At 37.9% G+C, this 20,847-nt stretch overlaps 1 protein-coding gene across 2 annotated transcripts in view; it reads right to left on the bottom strand.

The window, feature by feature from the left end:
• The window catches only part of SLIT2 (slit guidance ligand 2), a 385,924-nt gene that overhangs the window by 52,885 nt on the left and 312,192 nt on the right, over window positions 1-20,847 (bottom strand). For both annotated transcript variants that reach the window (XM_061164461.1, XM_061164462.1), the window contains 6 exons: window positions 19,784-19,855; window positions 19,230-19,301; window positions 16,912-16,983; window positions 13,630-13,793; window positions 4,313-4,437; window positions 4,076-4,173 (listed from right to left, as the gene is read on the bottom strand). In XM_061164461.1, coding sequence (XP_061020444.1) covers window positions 4,076-4,173; window positions 4,313-4,437; window positions 13,630-13,793; window positions 16,912-16,983; window positions 19,230-19,301; window positions 19,784-19,855 — 603 coding nt within the window. The remainder of the gene's footprint in view (window positions 1-4,075; window positions 4,174-4,312; window positions 4,438-13,629; window positions 13,794-16,911; window positions 16,984-19,229; window positions 19,302-19,783; window positions 19,856-20,847) is intronic.

The raw sequence follows: 20,847 nt of genomic DNA, 5'->3' as shown, positions 1-20,847 counted from the left end.
ATCTTCCCAAACCAGGGATCAACCCAAGTCTCCTGTATTGCAGGCAGATTCTTTACCAGCTGAGCTAGGGAAGCCAACATATGTATTATAAAAAGTGACATTTCTAACAAGCTTTAGTACTAGATTAGCATTCTTATGTGAAATCATTATTGTCATTTTAAGAACTCTGTTTCATGATTCATGAAGTAGATCTGAAGTAATTGTACTGTAAGATTAAACAACTCCAGATTAAAAATGTTCACAGCATGTCTGTCTACTCATATTACGGCTTGGAAATGAATCATTAATTTTCTGTTTCAGTGGGATCTACATCTTATCATTACACACTGTCTGTTTTAAAGGAACACACAATATACAACAGATGAATATATGCTTTGCAGTAGGGGACTGCATGGCTAAAAATTAGTACAACAGAGCTACTACTTTGTCTTGACCTAATTTGACTTGATTAATATAATGTACACATGTGTTTTTAAATTGCTTGGTTTTGTAGCATCCTAATCTGAGAATGGGACTTCCCATGTGGGTGAAGAACCCACATATTAATGCAAGAGATGCGGCTTTGATCCCTATGTAGGGAAGATCCTCTGGAGAAGGGAATGACTACACACTCTCGCATTCTGCCCTGGAGAATTCCATCCATCGAGAGAAACCTGTCAGGCTACTATCCATAGGGTCAGACAGAGTCGTACATGACTGAAGTGACTTAGCACGCACGATCTGAGAATACCGCAACGTCTCTGTTTTTCAGTTCAGTTCAGTCACTCAGTCGTGTCCGACTCTTGGCAACCCCATGGACTGCAGCACGCCAGGCTTCCCTGTCCATCACCAACTTCCGGAGCTTTCTCAAACTCATGATGCCATCCAACCATCTCATCCTCGGTTGTCCCCTTTTCCTCCTCCCTTCAATCTTTCCCAGCATCAGGGTCTTTTCCAATGAGTTCGTTCTTTGCACCAGGTGATCAAAGTGCTGGAGTTTCAGCTTCAGCATTAGTTCTTCCAATGAATGTTCAGGACTGGTCTCCTTTAGGATGGACTGGTTGGATCTCCTTGCACTCCAAGGGACTCTCATGAATCTTCTCCAACACCACAGTTCAAAAGAAACAATTACTTGGCACTCAGCTTTCTTTATAGTCCAACTCTCACATCCATACATGACCACTGGAAAAACCATAGCCTTGACTAGATAGACCTTTGTTGGCAAAGTAATGTCTCTGCTTTTTAATGCGCTGTCTAGGTTGCTCATAACTTTTCTTCCAAGGAGCAAGTGTCTTTTAATTTCATGGCTGCAGTCACCATCTGCAGTGATTTTGGAGCTCCAAAAAATAAAGTCTCTCTCTGTTTCCATTGTTTCCCCATCTATTTGCCATGCAGTGATGGACTGGATGCCATGATCTTAGTTTTCTGAATGTTGAGTTTTAAGCTAACTTTTTCACTCACCCCTTTCACTTTCATCAAGAGGCTCTTTAATTCTTCTTCACTTTCTGTCATTTGTGTATCTCTGCACAAAGGTTATTGATATTTCTACTGGCAATCTTGACTCTTTAATTCTTCTTCACTTTCTGTCATTTGTGTATCTCTGCACAAAGGTTATTGATATTTCTACTGGCAATCTTGACTCCAGCTTGTGCTGCATCCAGCCCGACACTTTGCATGATGTACTCTGCATATAAATTAAATTAGCAGGATGACAATATACAGCCTTGATGTAGTCCTTTCCTGATTTGGAACCAGTTTGTTGTTCCATGTTCGGTTCTAACTGTTGCTTCTTGACCTGCATACAGATTTCTCAGGAGGCAGGTAGCGAGGTCTGGTATTCCCATCTCTTGAAGAATTTTCCAATTTGTTGTGATCCACACAGTCATTGGCTTTGGCATAGTCAATAAAGAATAAATAGATGTTTTTCTGGAACTCTCTTGTTTTTTCAATGATCCAATGGATGTTGGCAATTTGATCTCTGGTTCCTCTGCCTTTTCTAAATCCAGCTTGAACATCTGGAAGTTTATGGTTCACGTACTGTTGAAGAGTGGCTTGGAGAATTTTGAACATTATTTTGCTAGCATGTGAGATGAGTGCAATTGTGCAGTAGTTTGAACCTTCTTCGACACTGCTTCTTTAGGATTGGAATGAAAACTGGCCTTTCCCAGACCTGTGGCCACTGTTGAGTTTTCCAAATTTGCTGGCATATTGAGTGCAGCACTTTCACAGCATAATCTTTTAGGATTTGAAATAGCTCAACTGGCATTCCATCATCTCCAGTAGCTTTGTTCATAATGATGCTTCCTAGGGCCACTTGACTTCACATTCCAGGATGTTTGGCTCTAGGTATATGATCACACCACCATGGTTATCTGGGTCGTGAAGATCTTTTTTGTATAGTTCTTCTGTGTATTCTTGCCACCTCTTCTTAATATCTTCTGCTTCTGTCAGATCCATACCATTTCTGTCCTTTTTTGTGCCCATCTTTGCATGGAATGTTCCCTTGGTATCTCTAATCTTTTTGAAGAGATCTCTAGTCTTTCCTGTTCTATTGTTTTCCTCTATTTCTTTGCATTGATCACCGAAGAAGGCTTTCTTATCTCTCCTTGCTATTTTTTGGAACTCTGCATTCAAATGCTCTATCTTTCCTTTTCTCCTTTGTCTTTCACTTTTCTTTTCTCAGCTATTTTTAAGACCTCCTCAGACAACCATTTTGCCTTTCTTTTTCTTGGGGATGATCTTGATCACTGCCTCCTATACAATGCCACAAACCTCCACCCATAGTTCTTCAGGCACTCTGTCTATCAGTTCTAATCCCTTGAATCTATTTGTCACTTCCACTGTACAGTCATAAGGGATTTGATTTAGGTCATACCTAAATGGTCTAGTGGTTTTCCCTACTTTCTTCAATTTAAGTCTGAATTTGGCAATAAGGAGTTCATGATCTGAGCCACGGCCAGCTCCCGGTCTTGTTTTTGCTGACTGTATAGAGCTTCTCCATTGTTGGCTGCCAAGAATATAATCAATCTGATTTCAGTGTTGACCATCTGGTGATGTCCATGTGTAGAGTCTTCTCTTGTGTTGTTGGAAGAGGGTGTTTGCTACGACCAGTGCATTCTCTTGGCAAAATCTGTTAGCCGTTGCCCTGCTTCCTGTTGTACTCCAAGGCCAAATTTGCCTGTTACTCCAGGTATCTCTTGACTTCCTACTTTTGCATTCCAGTCCCCTATAATGAAAAGAACATCTTTTTTTTTGGTGTTTGTTCAAGAAGGTCTTGTAGGTCTTCATACAACCATTCAACTTCAGCTTCTTCAGCAATACTGGTTGGGGCATAGACTTGGATTACTGTGATGTTGAATGGTTTGCCTTGGAAACGAACAGAGATCATTCTGTCATTTTTCAGATTGCATTCAAGTACTTCATTTTGGGCTCTTTTGCTGACTATAAGGGCTACTCCATTTCTTCTAAGGGATTCCTGCCCACAGTAGTAGATATAATGTAGAGTTAAGTATAAAGTAGAGTTAAATTCACCCATTCCACTCCATTTGAGTTCACTGATTCCTAAAATGTCAATGTTCACTCGCCATCTCCTGTTTGACCACTTCCAATTTACCTTGATTCATGGACCTAACCTTCCAGGTTCCTAGCATCAGACTTTACTTCCATCACCAGTCACATCCACCACTGGGCATTGTTTTTGCTTTGGCTCCGTCTGTTCATTCTTTCTGGAGTTATTTCTCCACTTTTGTCCAATAGCATATTCGGCACCTACCGACCTGGGGAGTTCATCTTTCAGAGTCCTATCTTTTTGCCTTTTCACACTGTTCATAGGTTTCTCAAGGCAAGAATGCTTAAGTGGTTTGCCATTCCCTTCTCCAGTGGACCACGTCTTGTCAGAAGTCTCCATCATGACCTTGTTTTTAATACTGAAATATCTCTAATATCTATGAGAGGGACTAACACATATCTTCCTTTTGAATTGAATTTCTGTTATTCTTTATAAAATAAAGCCCTTGGATTTAAAAATAAAAAAATCATGTTTTCTTATTCTTGTTTTGATCCTTAGGACACAGAAGATCACAGAGTAATGGCCTACCAGAATCCATCCTTTTCTCCTTCTTTTAAGTGGCAAGTTCCTCCATGTTTACATGGGTTGCTGATGCATGCATGAATTGGAACATCACAGTCCTGCCCCTGGAGAAGAAATGGCCAAGTTAAGTTGCGTGCAAAGAAAATAGTTCTCAGCACATAAAGAAAGCACAACCGAATAATAAATACCCATCAGGGAGAACTACGTTTTCAGATCTTGGTTCCCACGACAGCTTCTACTCACCTTGAAACCATACGGACAGGTGCAGCGATAAAAGTCAACTGGATCGTTGTTACAGGTGCCATCATTTTTACATGGATTTGATAAGCAGGGATTACATTTAGCTAGAATATTGACATCCACAGGACCTAAAAAGTGATTGAAAAATATGAGAAGAGGATGATTTTTGTTTCCAGTTCACTTAAAACTATTTCAGTGTCTTAATGTACCAGTAAATTTTGTATAAGATTATTATACAGTAACAATTTTGTATAAAATTATTATAAAGTAATAATTTATCTTCCATGACACAAGTTATGGAAGTCAGCACCATCATATCATCTTTAAGAACAAAACAGGAGGCCGCCTCATTTGGGAGACAATGGTGAGAATCTCAGATGTCAAGGGGGACTCTAGGTTGTGCACTTAGGTGGTTAGGATCTGACATTGGCGATACCAGTGTCAAAGGGTCAGTGTCTTCATTAGCTGAACAACTTATGTGGATGCTTTCATGGCCAGTGCTTGCAACTTAGCTGTTTGTTAGCTGCATGGAAAGGTACACCATGGATCCCAAAGAAGCATGCGTGTGTGCCCATGTGTGTGCTGGGGGATTGGGAGGGCAAGTTTAATGAATATGCAGAAATTCATTAGTGTAATTACAAATGCAACAGTGTGTACCTGTCCTGCTATGATTAGTTCAGGATATGTTATTTTCCTGCAGGAGATACAAACAGTGTCACTTTTAAAATAAACCAAAAATGAAACCTCCAGTATATCCTTACTTATGTCCTTCTGGTTTTGTTAGCATATTGGCACGGGATGGGTAAGATTTCTGTATCTTTCTCACTGAAGAGGTCACTACTTGCAATCTCACCTCTTGGGGTACAAATTAAAAAACTCTCATAATCCATGAAAGTTCTAGATTAAATGGAGGTTAAATTGAAGTTACTTTCCTTTGGTTGCACCTATTTGTTCCTTATGTAAGTGGCTAACAATGTAGATAGTGTACTGTCCTCAATAAAATTGTATAAAGTTGACGATAATTTTCACACCATTTGTGAAAGCTCACTAGACTGCCTTTTGGAAACTGTCTGTGAGGACACTCTGGTGGAATGCCATTTTCATATTTAAAATACAAATATTGTATAGCAAACTGTATTTTCGCTTTCACCATCAATCTCTGTAGTTCTGTATCCTCATTGGAACAAACAGTCATAATTCTCAGTGCATGTTTCAGCATACAGAATTTCTAGCAAAGTTATCCGAGCCCTCTCCACTCCATTCCTATCACTGCTGTAACCTTCCAAGGTACCTCCACCCAAAAAGCTGTATGACTTCTGCTGGTATAAACTTTCTTTAGTCACATTTTTCTACAGTTTTTACACTGGTGAGCTGTTGGTCTACTTACAGAAACTCATATGAAAGAAAAATGTGAATTAACATCATGGCCATTAAAACTATTCATATCTAAACCTTAACCTAAGAAATACATATTCATATTTTGGTTTTGGAATGCAACCCCAAAAGGTAGTGTTCTATATTCTTCAGTTTTTCTATTAACAAACAGCTGAAATTTACTCAGACAGTTTCCTGTTTTGCTTTTTGTTCCCCTGTTTGGGAATAAATGAGTCCTGGGGAGGACTGTGTTAATGGAACGGGGTGGTGATTGTGCTGGGCAATACTTCAGTCATTAGGGGAGGCCTTGCCAGTGTCCCCTCTGCTTTTTCTTGATACCAGAATAACTAATGTAGTTGCTGTATCAAAATTATAGTCATACTGAGTGAAGTTAAGTCAGATAAAGACAAATATATGCTATCACTTATATGTGGGATCTAAAAAAATGGTACAAATGAACTTATTCACAAAACAGAAATAGTCACAGATGTGTTAAACAATCCTATGGTTACCAGAGGGGAATGGAGGGAGAGGGATAAATTGGGAGATTGGGATCGACAGACACAGTTCTATATGTAAAATAGATAACTATTAAGGATTAGTGTATAGCGTAGAGAACTATACTCAATACTCTGTCATGATCTATATATGGAAAGAATATAAAAAAGAATGTATATATGTATATGTATAACTGATTCACTTTGTTGTACACCTGAAACTGTAAATCAACTATATTCCAATAAAAATTATTTTAAAATTACAGTTGAGAAATTCCTCAATTAATAGCAAACTGAGCATCGCAGAAACTTAATTTCTCACACTCCAAATGTATTTATCAAATGAATTTAGCTATTCAGCACATTGGAGAAGTGAATGGTGGAAGTTACAGCAGTAAGTTAAATTAATGTCACACACCACAGTAAATGACTTTGTGTTTGCTAAAATGATCACACTAAGAATCATCACTAGGAAAGGAAATATATAAATGGTAATGGATCCCTGAGCTAGGCTAGAAGAAAGAAGAATCTTGGAACAAAGGCGTAGCATGAAGCAGCTAAGAATGTACATCAGCAAAACCTCAAGTCAGCAAATGCAAGGACTGTAAACATTCATCTGGCCACTTCCCAAGACCTTAAGGAAAATTGTCTTTAGTCTATTTATGTGCTTGCAACCTTGAAAGGCTGTGGTCTGAATGGAGGGATTCAGGGTTGGCAGCTTCTAAGTTTATTCTGTGGAATGTGACATTTTTCAAAAATTATGTTTGATTATTTAGATGAGAAGCTAGAGACTGTTTTAGGAAAAAAAAAACTGGGTAAGTTTTGAAGAATTATTTTAGTAGAGTGTGCAGATGATAAAACTGCCAGGCTGAAAAATAAAAAAAAAAAAAAGAAGAAGATCCTGCATGTTGCAACTAAGATCCAGTATGGTCAAACATTTAAAAAATAAAAGAACAACAACAACAAAAAACAAATCCAGGCTGAAGTAGTCTCTGCTCTGATTTTAGCACAGTCAAGATTTATTTAATAAATATCCACAGAGCCATATCTGATTAATAAGCACTATCTAATTTCTCCACTTTTTTCCAAGACCAAGTTTGGCTTTTTATACAGCAAATCTGCTCAACTATTTTCAGTATCTGCAATTTCTTGTGGGTATGGGAAAGGAGATTTGTTGCTCTCCTGACATATTCGGCCTAGCTACAAGAATCAGCAAAGCGAGCTTTCCCACATGCACAGGCTTCTCTTGATGATTTCCTTAACCACAAACTGTTTTGGTTTTGGTGGCATCAGAATTAGGAACATATTCTTCAGCTTGGTAAAGTTCATTACTATGGCAACCATCCTATTTGCTTCTCCTTTTTTCAAATCTCTCTTTTAAAATCAACTCTTCAAAGATAATTTCTTATTTACAGCTCTTGAGTTGGAGAGAAAGGTAGTTAAAAAGATGTTTGTGAATTATAGAATTTCCAAATAGCAGCATCCTCTGGTATGTCCAAATATCTTAAAATGATATGATTTCTCTTACTATTTTATTTAGATTATAATCCCACCTAACTAAATGTTCTTCTTATAACGTGATTTTTACATCCACCTAGTTTATCTAAATCCACTTATTTTTGTATTCTAACCTCTTGGAACTATATCCCTTGGATACACAAGTCAAACAGTGGAAGTATTGCTCTGTGTGTAAAATCAGGTGTGTTTCAAAGACAACTCAGGAAAAAAGTAGAGGTTACTTAACACTGGGAATAACTAACAAGCAGTTAAGTAATAGAGACATCTATGGATCAACTACTGAATGCCACTGTAAGAGAATGTGGAAATTGGGAAGGCATATTTTGGAATATGTGTTTTAAGTTTCTGCAAGGCAGGACTTCACTAGGTAAATGGAAATATGAATCTGAAGTTCATAAGAAAAGTCATGGCTAGACACTTGAAGCCACAGGGCTAAGGAGAGAACTCCACTGTGTCAATATTAAAGGGTGGGTAAGAAAAACAAGTCAGCAAAAGAATGAAGAGACACCGGGAATGTACAAGCAGCAGTGGAGGCCACCACTGTGTACGATGAAAAGGGGGCAAATAAACAAGCTAAAAAGAAGCTACTAAAATGGGCAAGAGAGAGCCCACTGGAATCCCTACAGTTTCAAGGAAGGGGTAGAGATGGTCCCTAAGTGACAGCGGGCTAAAATCCTACAAACGTGCATTATATAAATGGTTAAATAAAAACACAAAGATGGGTATTACACCTCTGGGATCCCTGGGCTTGGCCCTTTGCTACAATCACATGTGAACTTAGGCCAGAAAATTAACTTCTTAAATCACACTCAAGTGAAAAAAGAGCAATAATTATTTTATGGAGTTAATGTATCAGAGATAATATGGAAGTACACTATTTAAGAACGGAATACAAATCATTGGTTTCATCTCCTATTAAAATAAATGTCTGTTAAATTGTCCCCAGTGTTTGAAGTTTTTTAAAAAAGTATAATAAAAAAATAGCCTTTGCTTTTTAAAGACAGTGCTTTTGGCAAATAACTATGTACAAACCTGAATTTTTTTTTAGCCAGTAAGAAAATCATAACCCTCTATAGCTATGGCTATTTCAAATTTATAACTATGTGGTAGTGATACTAAATTTGAAAATGTAAAAAGAATTTGATAAAGTTTTAAATTCTACTTCAAAACTGACCTATTAAAATTTTCATTACTTCTAGTTTGGGTTAAATTATTTAATCCCCTTCATACTTTAAATAACTAAGGTCAATATTAATTAACAGTTTTGAGACAGAAAATAAAAGACTTTGAGCTTGTTAAGAATACCCCCTCCCACACACCCTCCAACAAAGGATACTGATTCACTGGGGGGGCGGGAAATAAAACTGATAACATTACAATATTATTAGTGAGAGATGTGGAAGTTTTTCCTAGAAATTCCAGAACCTAGAGCATTCTTAACTTGCAAAATTAGAAGAGAGCAACCATGTGGTGGTGGAATATTGGTCATTCTGGGATATGAAATGGTCCCAGGCTTCCTGACCCTTAGCTGATCGTCACAGATAAGTAATGAGATATGTTGAGCATCAGACCCTTGCCTCTTGATCTGGGTTCCTGGCCACCAGACTCCTGGCCACCAGACACCTGGCCATAGGAGCTGCTTCCCCTAATTTGTGTTCCATTCTTGTTCTACTTGACACACTACACCAGTCTCCTGTTTCCCAATGGACCGAGTGGTACTGCTTGTTGTTGTTCAGTTGCCTGGTTGTGTCTGACTCTTTGTGACCCCATGGACTGTAGCACACCAGGCTTCCCGGTCCCTCACCATGTCCCAAAGTTTGTCCAAGTTCATGTTCATTGCATCCATGATGCCGCCCAGCCATCTCATCCTCTGACGTTCTCTTCTCCTTCTACCCTCAAGCTTTCCCAGCATCAGGGACTTTTCCAGTGAGTTTGTGCTCATCAGATGACCAAAATGCTGGAGCTTCAGCTTCAGCATCAGTCCTTCCAGTGAATATTCAGGGTTGATCTCCCTCAAGATTGGTTGGATCTCCTTGCTGTCCAAGGGACTTTCAGGAGTCTTCTCCAGCACCACAGTTCAAAGGCATCAATTCCTTGGTGTTCTGCCTTCTTTATGGTTCGGCTCTCACAACCTTACATGACCACTGGGAAGACCATAGCCTTGTATATGGACCTTTGTCGGCAGAGTAATGTCTCTGCTTTTCAACACACTATGCAGGTTTGTCATAGCTTTCCTGCCATCCGAAGAAGCAACTGTCTTCTGATTTCATGGCTGCAGTCATTGTCCACAGTGATTATGGAGCCCACAAAGAGGAAATCTGTGGTATTGGTTACATTTCCACAACTGTTTGGTTTGGATATACATTATTAACATTGTATATATGTTTCTACCACCAAACTTCCATATTATTTTGTAATTATCCCTTAAAATGTATCTATCGGTAGAATATAAGCTCCATGAAGGCTAGAGTTTTTCTGTCCTATTTATTATTGTACTCTTAATATCTTGGAACCATTCCTGTTGTATAATAGGAATTCATGCAGTATTTGTTGAATGAAAGAAGCAATATACCAGTTGTTTACGTTAGACTGTTCATTCTTTTTGGTGGCTTCCCAGGTGGCGCTAGTGGTAAAGAATCCACCTGCCATTGCAGGAGACATGAGAGAAGCGGGTTTGATCCCTGGGTTGGGAATATCCCCTGGAGGGGGAAATGGCAACCCACTCCAATATTCTTGCCTGAAGAATTCCATGGATAGAGCAGCCTGGTGGGCTACAGTCCAGGGGGTCGCAAAGAGTTGGACACGACTGAACTGATTTTTCATCACATGGTTCACTCTTTAGCACATTTAAGTGTTTAATAAATGTCAAATTAAAAATGAACAATTTAGTTGCCTGTTAGCTGAAGCCTCCTGAACCAAGAACAATAAAGGGACTATTAGAAATTAACAGTATTCTACATTCCATGCTGGTGTTTTCAGTGAAAACCTGGAAAGGGCAAAATCTCCATTTTCTGCTTGAGCACTCTAATTTCATCTGATATTTAAAAGATGAAAACAGGACACCTAGGTTATAATAACAAGTCATGATCATCTGCTTCCCATTCAAGAATGTCCTAATCTGGGTATTTAATTAAATATACTCTGATGATGTATTTTAAGCAACTCATTTATTTCTGTTGTGCACTAAAACTATGATATACCACAAAGAAAATACTCTGCAAATGTAAGATAAAAATGGTGTTGAGAGAATTGATTTCTCAAAATAATAATACAGTGTTTGCTAGCAGAGAAAATATTTAAATTCTATTTAAATATAGATATGTAAACATGTTTGCAAATAAAGAATATTCATCTTCCTGTTGAAATTACATATTTACAAACTTTAATATTAGGAATATGTACTTACATGACTTTCATGAATAAATAAAACATATTAAACTGGCATAACTATGGCAAAAGTTAAATTAAAATATAAAAAAACAAAATATAAAATATTTAAAGCAGCATTATTTTATTACTTTCAAGCTCATAAAGCATGTAAGCTCAAAAACATAGTACTCAGTAGATTTCCCAGAGTTAATTATTTTAATGAATGGATTAGAATACTTTGCCCCTTACCAATCCAATTAGTAAAGTAAATATTTCTAGCAAAGCACATGAGACTGGTTCACAATATTTTGACAAATACTGGGCAATGTTGGGAAAGAACATTGTGAGTTTCAATGTTTGCTATCTTTCTAAAATTATGTTATAGAAGAACCGAGTAAATCTAAAAGCTTGTTAAATGCAGTTACACTATATTTATTGAGTTTTGAATGTTTATGCTTCTTGCATAGACTTTATACCTATGCTGTCCGGCTATGCAGTTTAAGGTATACCCCGAAGTGTGTGTGATGTGTTACTTTGGTAACAGTGAACAGTAAACTAAACTGCCACAGTTCCAACATTTTCTTGTATCACAGCTGGGCTCCTGCAGTTCCTCCGCTTGCAGGAGCGAGGAACTTACACTTGCCCGCTTGTTCAAACAACTGGCCTACACATTCCTGCAAGAAACCTTTCATAGCCACTCTGAAAGGACGTCTTCCTCTGAGCCCTGTAGCAACAGCACTACCGAATATGGTAGCCATTAGCTATATACAACTACATTTAAATTGAAATACAATTAAAAAGTCACTTCCTCACTTGCCTTAGCTACATTTCAACAACCACATGTGGCTAGCGTCTACCATATTTGGATAGCACAGGTATAGAAAATTTATATCACTGAAGAAAGTTCTATCAGGCTCTACTGATCCAGACCAATGTTCCCTTAGTATAGCTTATTTCCATTCATGCTATACTAAGAACAAACAACACTATTAATGGAAAAAAGTAAAATCAATTAGTTATAAACAGACATTTATTTTATGCATGTATGTTCATTTGTATTCATCAGATTTCTGAGAACATTTAATAGATTAATGTGAACTATGATGCTCTAAGAATGAATGTAAGTATGTAGCTTTTGTCAAATTGACATTATCATGAAATTATTTTTTCAAGAAATATCTCTATGGAATCCTAAGCTTAGAATTATAGATAAACACCAGCAGTTTTCAGAGTGGAGTATGAGCATCCCCGGGTACAGAGAAGTGTAAAAATAGTCTGCAGTTGCTCAACTTGCCCATATAGCCCTTCTAGAATTACTCTGCCCAATAACATGCCTACAAGCAAGCTTTATGCCAGTTTCTCATTCCCTATCTCCACTCTGACCTTAAAAAAAATGGTATACTTTCAGTCCACCAGAAATTTACCATGTGGCACACTGCCCCTAGGGAATGTCAGAGATTACCAACAATAATTTAAACCACTGGTTATTTGCAAAGGCTCTTGCAGTCAATGCACATAATCCCAGAGAGGCATTTCCAATAAAATTTACATTTTGAATATAAATGTTAACATACTGATAAATAACTATGCTGCCCAACCAATCTCAATAAGTATTACTAGCAACAATTACTTCTAAGAAAACTTAGAAACTCACAGATCTACTGGTAGCAAATTTTAAAAATGCAAATTATATACATATTTTTTGTAGCAAAAAATGATACAATTCTCCGAGGTATTGGAAATATAAATTCAAGGAGAAAAATAAAGTTCGAGAAAAAAGAACAATGCAAAATATTGAGGATCTTCTTTTTATTTCTTTCAACATTAGCTGTGATATTTAGATTTATTTGATTAGAAAAAGTGGAAAGATACACAAAACAACTTTAACATTGGTTATCTTTTGGCATCGTCCTTAATTGTTACATTTAGTTCTTTAGTCTCTTATTGTTCCATTTTCCTTTTCTTTAGATTTTCTATGTTGGGCATAGATTAGGTTTTGTAATAAGAGAAGAAAGTATTTGTTACTAAGACACTTATAGAATTCACAAGTACATAAAACAAAGGGAAAATAAAAGGATTCAAACAAGCAAGAAACAGCACCATCAACATAGGAAGAGTGCGGCACAAAAGGTGAGGCGGAAGGTCTGGCCTGAACGTGGGGAAGGGCCCGTGCCTCCTTACCTGGCATCAGGAAGCCACAGGGCCCTGGAAGCCCTAGGAGCAGGGTACATGTTAGACAAAGCAAAAGCAAAATATTTCACTTGTTAGAGGCCATGAGAGGAATTTCCAGAAATTTTGTACTCTTTATTTCTCCTTATCTTTTAAAGAAAACTTTGTCGTTTCCAATGGATTGTTTCCGCAATTTATTTGAAAAGCCTAGTTCTTTACTAGGTCTCCGCATGTAACTGCTCTGTCTTCTCCAAGTACAGGAGAAAACTAACTACTTATTGGAGTTTTTCAGCTATCCCTCTGCAACCTAGCAGCCCATGGTATTCTGTTTCTTTTTTTAAATTAATATGATCAAGTTTTATTTACAGAAGGACAAGTGGTTAAAAACCATACCTTGACATGTAAATTTTTTGGAGGGAGTTGTGAGAAGTAGTTTATCTGCCATTTCTCCAGGACCAGCACAGCGCGCAATTCCCGGCTCTTTGTATTCCGACTTTACCCAGTCGGATAACCACTGCATGTTACAATCACAGTAAAGAGGGTTGGCTCCAATTGCTCTGGAAAACACCACCACAAGAGCACACACAGGTACACGCACACACACACAGATATGGAAGTATTGTTATTTCCTAAGGGAACGTAACTCAGTGATGCTTACTAAAAGTCCCTATAGCTTTGCTGATGAAAATGAAAATGGCGGCATCAGGGATTAGGGATTCCCCATTTTTCTCACTTATGTGCTGCTGTGACTTAGTGAGTTGTCCCCCCTGTTAACACCTAGCGGGCTCTATAAGGTCTCCTTGCATTTGCAGACAGCTTTATACTAGGTGCAAGCAGGCCCCAAGTGTAGATGAACACTTCCTTCATTCACCAATGATTTACTTAGAATCCAATCATTATGCCAGGTTCTGAGGACTCCGCTATGAGTAATACATCATTTTTAACCTCCAAAACTCCTTCTGCAAAGGAGAGTAACATAAACTCATACCTACAAATAATTTTCACTAGAAGTGGTATAGTAGAAGAATTTATAACTGAACAGAGGGTAACTTCTCTGGGAGCCTGGTGGTTTAAGTCTGAACTTTTAGATATTTGGATTCAAGTAGGTGGAGAAGGTTGGAAAGGATGGTTCAGAGTAAAAGATCAGCATGAGACAAGAAAATAAGGATGGATGTGAAATAATAAAAGTGCATAAAGCAAGCTCCCCAGGGATTTTGAACTCCCTCTGTCACTTTAAAGTTTTTCATAATAGGAAATGAAAAACTGGTGCCTATTCATATAAGCAGCTATAGTGACAGGAAAAATAATCACGATAATAGCTAGCATTTATTGCTTTGTTGTGATATACAAGAACTGTGCTAAGCCATTTCTATTATTTATCTCATTTTATTCTAAATAGAAGAGGTATGAGATCAATACTGCTAATAACCGGTTTTACAGATTGAAAAACTGAGGCCACAGACATTAACCAATGGGTTTACAAGCTTGCCATGCCTGGACACAAACAGTATACACATGAAGAAGCATTTAAAAACTGATTGATTCTGATTTATAATTAACTTCAAATTAGTAATATTTCTAGGTATATGGTTTATGCAAAATTATTCTTATATGAAAAGACTTTCAAAATATCCTTACAAAACCACAATACTTTATATTGTAGCTGTTTTAATGCCCAACTCTGGCCAAGAATTGGAGTGAAGTAAATGTTATGCTTACATGTATTTCAGATTCAAACCTTTCTTCTAAATTAAAAATGAGGAAAATGATGTTTTTGAGCCATCGGATCTCATCTCTACTGACATTTCCTAAGGCCTCACGGTGCCAAGAGACACAGTAAGAAAAGTGAATGGGGCAGAGCTCTCTATGACCCAGGGGGTAAAAGACAATTGTATAAAATGAAATATATAACAAAATAAGACTCCTGACAAATCGCTCTCACTGTTGGGGAGAAACGTCACATGGTGCAAGCAGCACCGTCCTAGGCAGACTCTTCCAGTTCAGCCGTCTAATGGTAGCAGAGTGGCCTCCTTTAGTCAGCGCTCTCTGCCGCAGGGCACGGCCCTGCACCCCGGAGCCAGGGGTCTCATTCCCAGGGACGCCCGGGCAAGCAGCAAGTGGAATTTGTAGAGGAGCAGCCCTGACGTCCACTTTGAGGTAGGTGCTAGGGCTGACACGTGAAAAAAATGGAGGTCTTGCCTCCAGGAGCCTAGTAGTTTAATGTAAGGGGTATTGAAAATAAGCACCAGTCAGATGGACAAAAACCTACATGGATAACACAGCCTCTCTAAGGGAAATGCAAATGTAGCACTGTTGACTACTGGCTCCTATTCTCTGCCCATTCCCTTCTCTCAATTATCTGAACTTCTTATCTTCTTGGACTTTGGTAGGTTTTGGAGAGGAGGACAAACTGAAGAAAAAATAGAGCAACTTCTTCTGGAGAACTGGGAGCCAACTGACAATGATGTTTAAAGTGCCACCAGGAGACACCAAACAGCCTGACAAAGCTCTGGACTCCAGGGCTGGTCGCTGAACTTCCTCACAGGTTTGCTACAGTCTTAACAGTACAACTAACAGTTATGAAACAGAGGAATTTGATCCAAGTGAGATTTTTTTGGACCTCAGTAATAAACTGTTTTATTGTACTCCCAAAAAATATAGAGGTATAAACAACCTGCTATAAGAAAGAATGCAAAGGAAAAACATTTCACCCAATGTGAGGATTTGGCCATTTCCCTTTATCACACAATAATGTCTAAACATTTTCTAATTTACTTTTACATGGTACCATAGTCAACGCTAGGCTTCCCCAGTGGCTCGATGGTAAAGAATCCACCTGCGGTGCAGGAGTCGCAGGCAGGAGAGGTGAGGTTCATTCCCTGGGTACAGAGGACCCCCTGGAGAACTGAAATGGCAACCCATTTCAGTAGTCTTGCCTGGGAAATCTCAATCCAAGGGGTTGCAAAAGAGTCAGACACAGCTGGGCATTTAAACAACAATGAGAGTTAATGCTGAGTAATATTTGCTCAATAAATGAATCTAGTTTGAGTAAATCAGGGTGGGCTTCTTGGAGAAGGTGACCATTGGGATGTAACTTGGATAAACAAGGTTTGGGCAGACTGAACTGAAGGTGATCTAATATTTAGAATCAGAGAGTATTAAGAGAAAAGGAATACACTAGGAAACTGGGGGAATTCCCTGGTGGCTCAGACGGTAAAGAATCTGCCTGCAGTATGGGAGGCCTGGGTTGGATCCCAGTGCTGGGAAGATGCCCTGGAGAAGGGAACGGCTACCCACTCCAATATTGCCTGGAGAATTCCATGGACAGAGGAGCCTGGCAGGTCCCCGCCATGGGGTCGCAAAGAGTCAGACACAACTGAGAGACTTTCATTCATTCATTTACTCATTCAGGAAGCTGGGGAGTCACGTTTGTAAGAGGAGATATTTTTATAAGCAAAGAGAACTCAACTAACAAGGAGTTAGGAGCAGAAGAATAAATTAAGTCTACCTTATAAAGAGCACTGTATTTAGATTTAAAATATTTAGATCTTTAAAGATGGAATCAATCACATTTTATGATGTGACAATAAAAAAATGGCAGGGGACCACTTGTTCCAAACTCACTTGCCAGGGAGTGTTTGCCCTTAAACTCATATTTATGAAATAGATACTCACAGGTGTGATAATGCAGCAAGATCATTGAAAGCACCTTCAGGCACAACAGAAATGTCATTTCCATGTAAAGAACTAAAAACAAAAGAAAAGAAAAGTTAAATTTCCTATTATTTCCAGGGAGTTCAGAAAAATCCCCAATATATGAGTTTTCAGTAACAGTTATTTAAAATCAGTGTAGAAAAGATGGTATACTAAATAGTCTTCACACAACTGGGTATCTATTTGGGGAAGCAAAAAGTTAGCTCCTACTTCATATCATATGCATAATAAATTTTAGATGGAAGAGTTAAATGCAAAAATAAAACTGAAAATGTACTAAAGTAAAATATAGATGAATTCCTTTTTATAAACATGGGATATGGAAGGTTTTTTAAAGTTCTATGTTATAAAACTCAGAAATCATAATGAAGAAGAGTGATATATTTTTAACAATGTAAAATATATCCATAATATAAAACAACAAGCCCCATTGCTTAGCACAGGGAACTATTTTCAATCTCGTAATAAACTATAATGGAAAAGAATCTGACAAATAATATATACATATACGTATATATATGTATGTGTGTTTGAGTATACACACACGCACACACACACACCCACATAACTGAATCACTTTGCAGCAATAAGAAACCAATACAACACATCAACTATATTTCAATTAAAAAAAGATTACATATGGAAAACAGAATGGGAAGTATCTGCCACATACATCAGCTATAAATATATTAATTCCTTTGTAAAAAAGACCTGTAAACTTAGAGTCAACTGCATAAAGACAGGCATGTTAATAAGGAGAAGACAAAGTAACCATAGGAAATGAGAATTAATATCATCAAGCTAATAGAATAAGAAATGCACACACTCAATAAACACAATATACACAAATGCTCTAGTAATTGGAATTGCAAATTAAAAGAGGAGTGGAAAATAATGTTCCATCTGTCATATGACAAAAATGAAAGGATTTAGAATATTTGATATTTGCAAGAGTGTTTTGAAATAGGTAGTCTATTAAAATAATAAATTTTTAAATTGTTTGGTGGACAATAAGATGACTGCTCTCGGTATTCTTCTAATATGCTTGACAGTAAGATGGATGTGTAAGAAAGGATATTCATTCCAGCACTGTATAAAGTAATGAAAATTTGGAATCAACCCAATGACAGTAAAGATGAGGATACTTAAATAAGCTATGGTTCCTTCATTCTATCAAACAGTCTGTAGCAGGTAAAGAGTTGAGGAATATTATATGTGATGGAATGGCAAATCTAAAATCTAAAGCATATTGCTAAATAAAGTCAATGACAGACTTAAAAAAACCTGTTTATGGTTTTTAAGTTATATTGCTGTGGGCATAAATATATCAACATATAAAAACAAACATATAAAATAACCAGAAGATATCATTAAACTGTTTAACTGTCAATTCTGGGGAGAGAATTGGGATAGAAGACCCTGTTTTATTTCATGTACTGTAAGATACATTTTGTATAATAAAAATATTTTGTGCTGTATTATGTAACTTTTAAAGAAATTAAAATTTCCTATTTTTTTCAAAATTCTTTAGATCTATATAAAATTATTTCTGAAAGGTCCGTCTAGTCAAGGCTATGGTTTTTCCAGTGGTCATGTATGGATGTGAGAGTTGGACTGTGAAGAAAGCTGAGCGCCGAAGAAGTGATGCTTTTGAACTGTGGTGTTGGAGAAGACTCTTGAGAGTCCCTTGGACTGCAAGAAGATCCAACCAGTCCATCCTAAAGGAGATCAGTCTTGGGTGTTCATTGGAAGGACTGACGCTGAAGCTGAAACTCCAATACTTTGGCCACCTCATGTGAAGAGTTGACTCACTGGAAAAGACCCTGACGCTGGGAGGGATTGGGGGCAGGAGGAGAAGGAGACGACAGAGGATGAGATGGCTGGATGGCATCACCGACCTGATGGACATGAGTTTGAGTAAACTCCGGGAGTTGGTGATGAACAGGGAGGCCTGGCGTGCTGCAATTCATGGGGTGGCAAAGAGTCGGACACGACTGAGCGACTGAACTGAACTGAACTTTATATTATATCTTAAACTCATATATTATCAAATAAATGACCAAAGCAACAACATATTACAAAAGAAAAAATTATGTTGCCCAAGTAAAAGCTGTTGAGAAATGATACAGTAAGATATAATTTTCCATTTCTAAATTTGTAGTAAATTCTAATGCATATAATCAAAAAATCCCCAAAATAAAGCACTTATATTACTAAAAAGCAACGAAAGACCCAGATCCTCAAGAAATAAAGTATTTTGTTAAACATAAGATGCTTACAGTAATCGAAGAGACTTCAGTCCATCAAAGGTTCGAGGAGGAATACATCTCAAACGGTTATAACTAAGAATTCTGAAAGTACACACAGGCGGATTTGTTTTACTCAGATATCCCCAAATGGCCAAATAGCATTTTTAAAATAAAGCAACTGAAAAGGGTTACTTGAGCATCTTAAAAAAATTGAGGGCACAGATGCATAATATTTTGTTAATCTTTGTGCTGTTTCATACTACAACACAGTCAATTCTAAAATACAGTCTAGAGTGCTTCCTACGGCTGTCATTGGTGGTTGTCTCAACTATGCCCTCCAAAAGGTGACTTCCTCCGGAAGTCTATCTTAAGGATTTCTCCCAACCCTGCCACAAATGTAAGTTATTCTTTGTTTTCTCCCATAGAACCCAACACTTTTTATAGGATCTATATTTGTTTACTGAGGCTTTACTTGTCTGTTTCTCCCAACAGTATTAACATTCCTTGAGGGCAGAGACTGTTGTGTACACCAGGAATGTCCAGTGAATTAAGGAATTAACTTAGTACCACACTTTCATACTCACAAGGTAAGGAGCTGGGTCATGTTGCTGAAGCTCTGATTAGAGAGAGTGCTTATTCTGTTGTTACTTAAGTCTCTAAAAAAGACAAAGAAAAAACAGGTCTACTGTTACCATAGACATTGACATATTAGTGATTCTTAGAAAGAGAGGTTCTTCCTGTTCACAGTTGTAGCAGCGTTGGTTAGGACTTAGCTTTTGTCTGGAAATAACAAAACATTGGGTAATCCTCTGAAGTAGATAATTATTCATCATTATTCATGCCCAAGCCTGCTGAAATTAGAAACGACCACATGCCTTGCTCCGGCCAGTGAAGTGTGGCCGCCACCAGAGCTGGTTGAATTTCAGAACAAAAGCTTCAGAGTAAGCTCACTTTTCCCTTAACCCTCTGCTCCTTCCTCTGCAAGGCTCCTGACGTTCCACAGAGAAGCCCTGCCCATTGCTGGGTCCCAGGGCAATCACGTGGAGGCCATTAACAACAGACATATTTGACAGGTGAGAAACAAACCTTTGTTCTCGAAAGTTCCATCGGTTATACTTTATCTTCACTGTCACATACAAATAGTCAAATAGGATAACTGAAAGAATCCCTCATCTAATTACATTGACAAAGCCATCATTAAAAACAACACCATAATTAAAAACTGCCTTTGGCAAAGTCACTGGCATACAGTTGTTTCTTAGTAAATGTCTGTTTAATAAATGATGAGAAAATGAGAGAGATGTGAATTTTCTACCCATGCCAAATGGGTATTTACAAGCATCATTTGTATCACAGGTTGTAAATGATGTGCAGTGAACTTGATCTTATTTTTATTTTATATAATGTATACTCCTTGTGCTAAGTTGCCTCAGTCGTGTCTGACTCTTTGTGACCCCATGGACTGCAGCCCACCAGGCTCCTCTGTCCATGGAATTCTCCAGGCAAGAATACTGGAGTGGGTTGCCATGCCCTCCTCCAGGGGGTCTTCCTGACCCAGGGATTGAATTGCATCATTTATGTCTCCTGCATTGGCAGATGGGTTCTTTACCACTAGCGCCACCTGAGAAGCCCATATAATATATACATG

The sequence above is a fragment of the Dama dama genome, chromosome 17, assembly GCF_033118175.1.
Source record: "Dama dama isolate Ldn47 chromosome 17, ASM3311817v1, whole genome shotgun sequence".
NCBI lineage: Eukaryota > Metazoa > Chordata > Mammalia > Artiodactyla > Cervidae > Dama > Dama dama.
The sequence above is the reverse complement of the archived record's forward strand: the minus strand, read 5'-3'. Positions and strand labels throughout refer to the sequence as shown.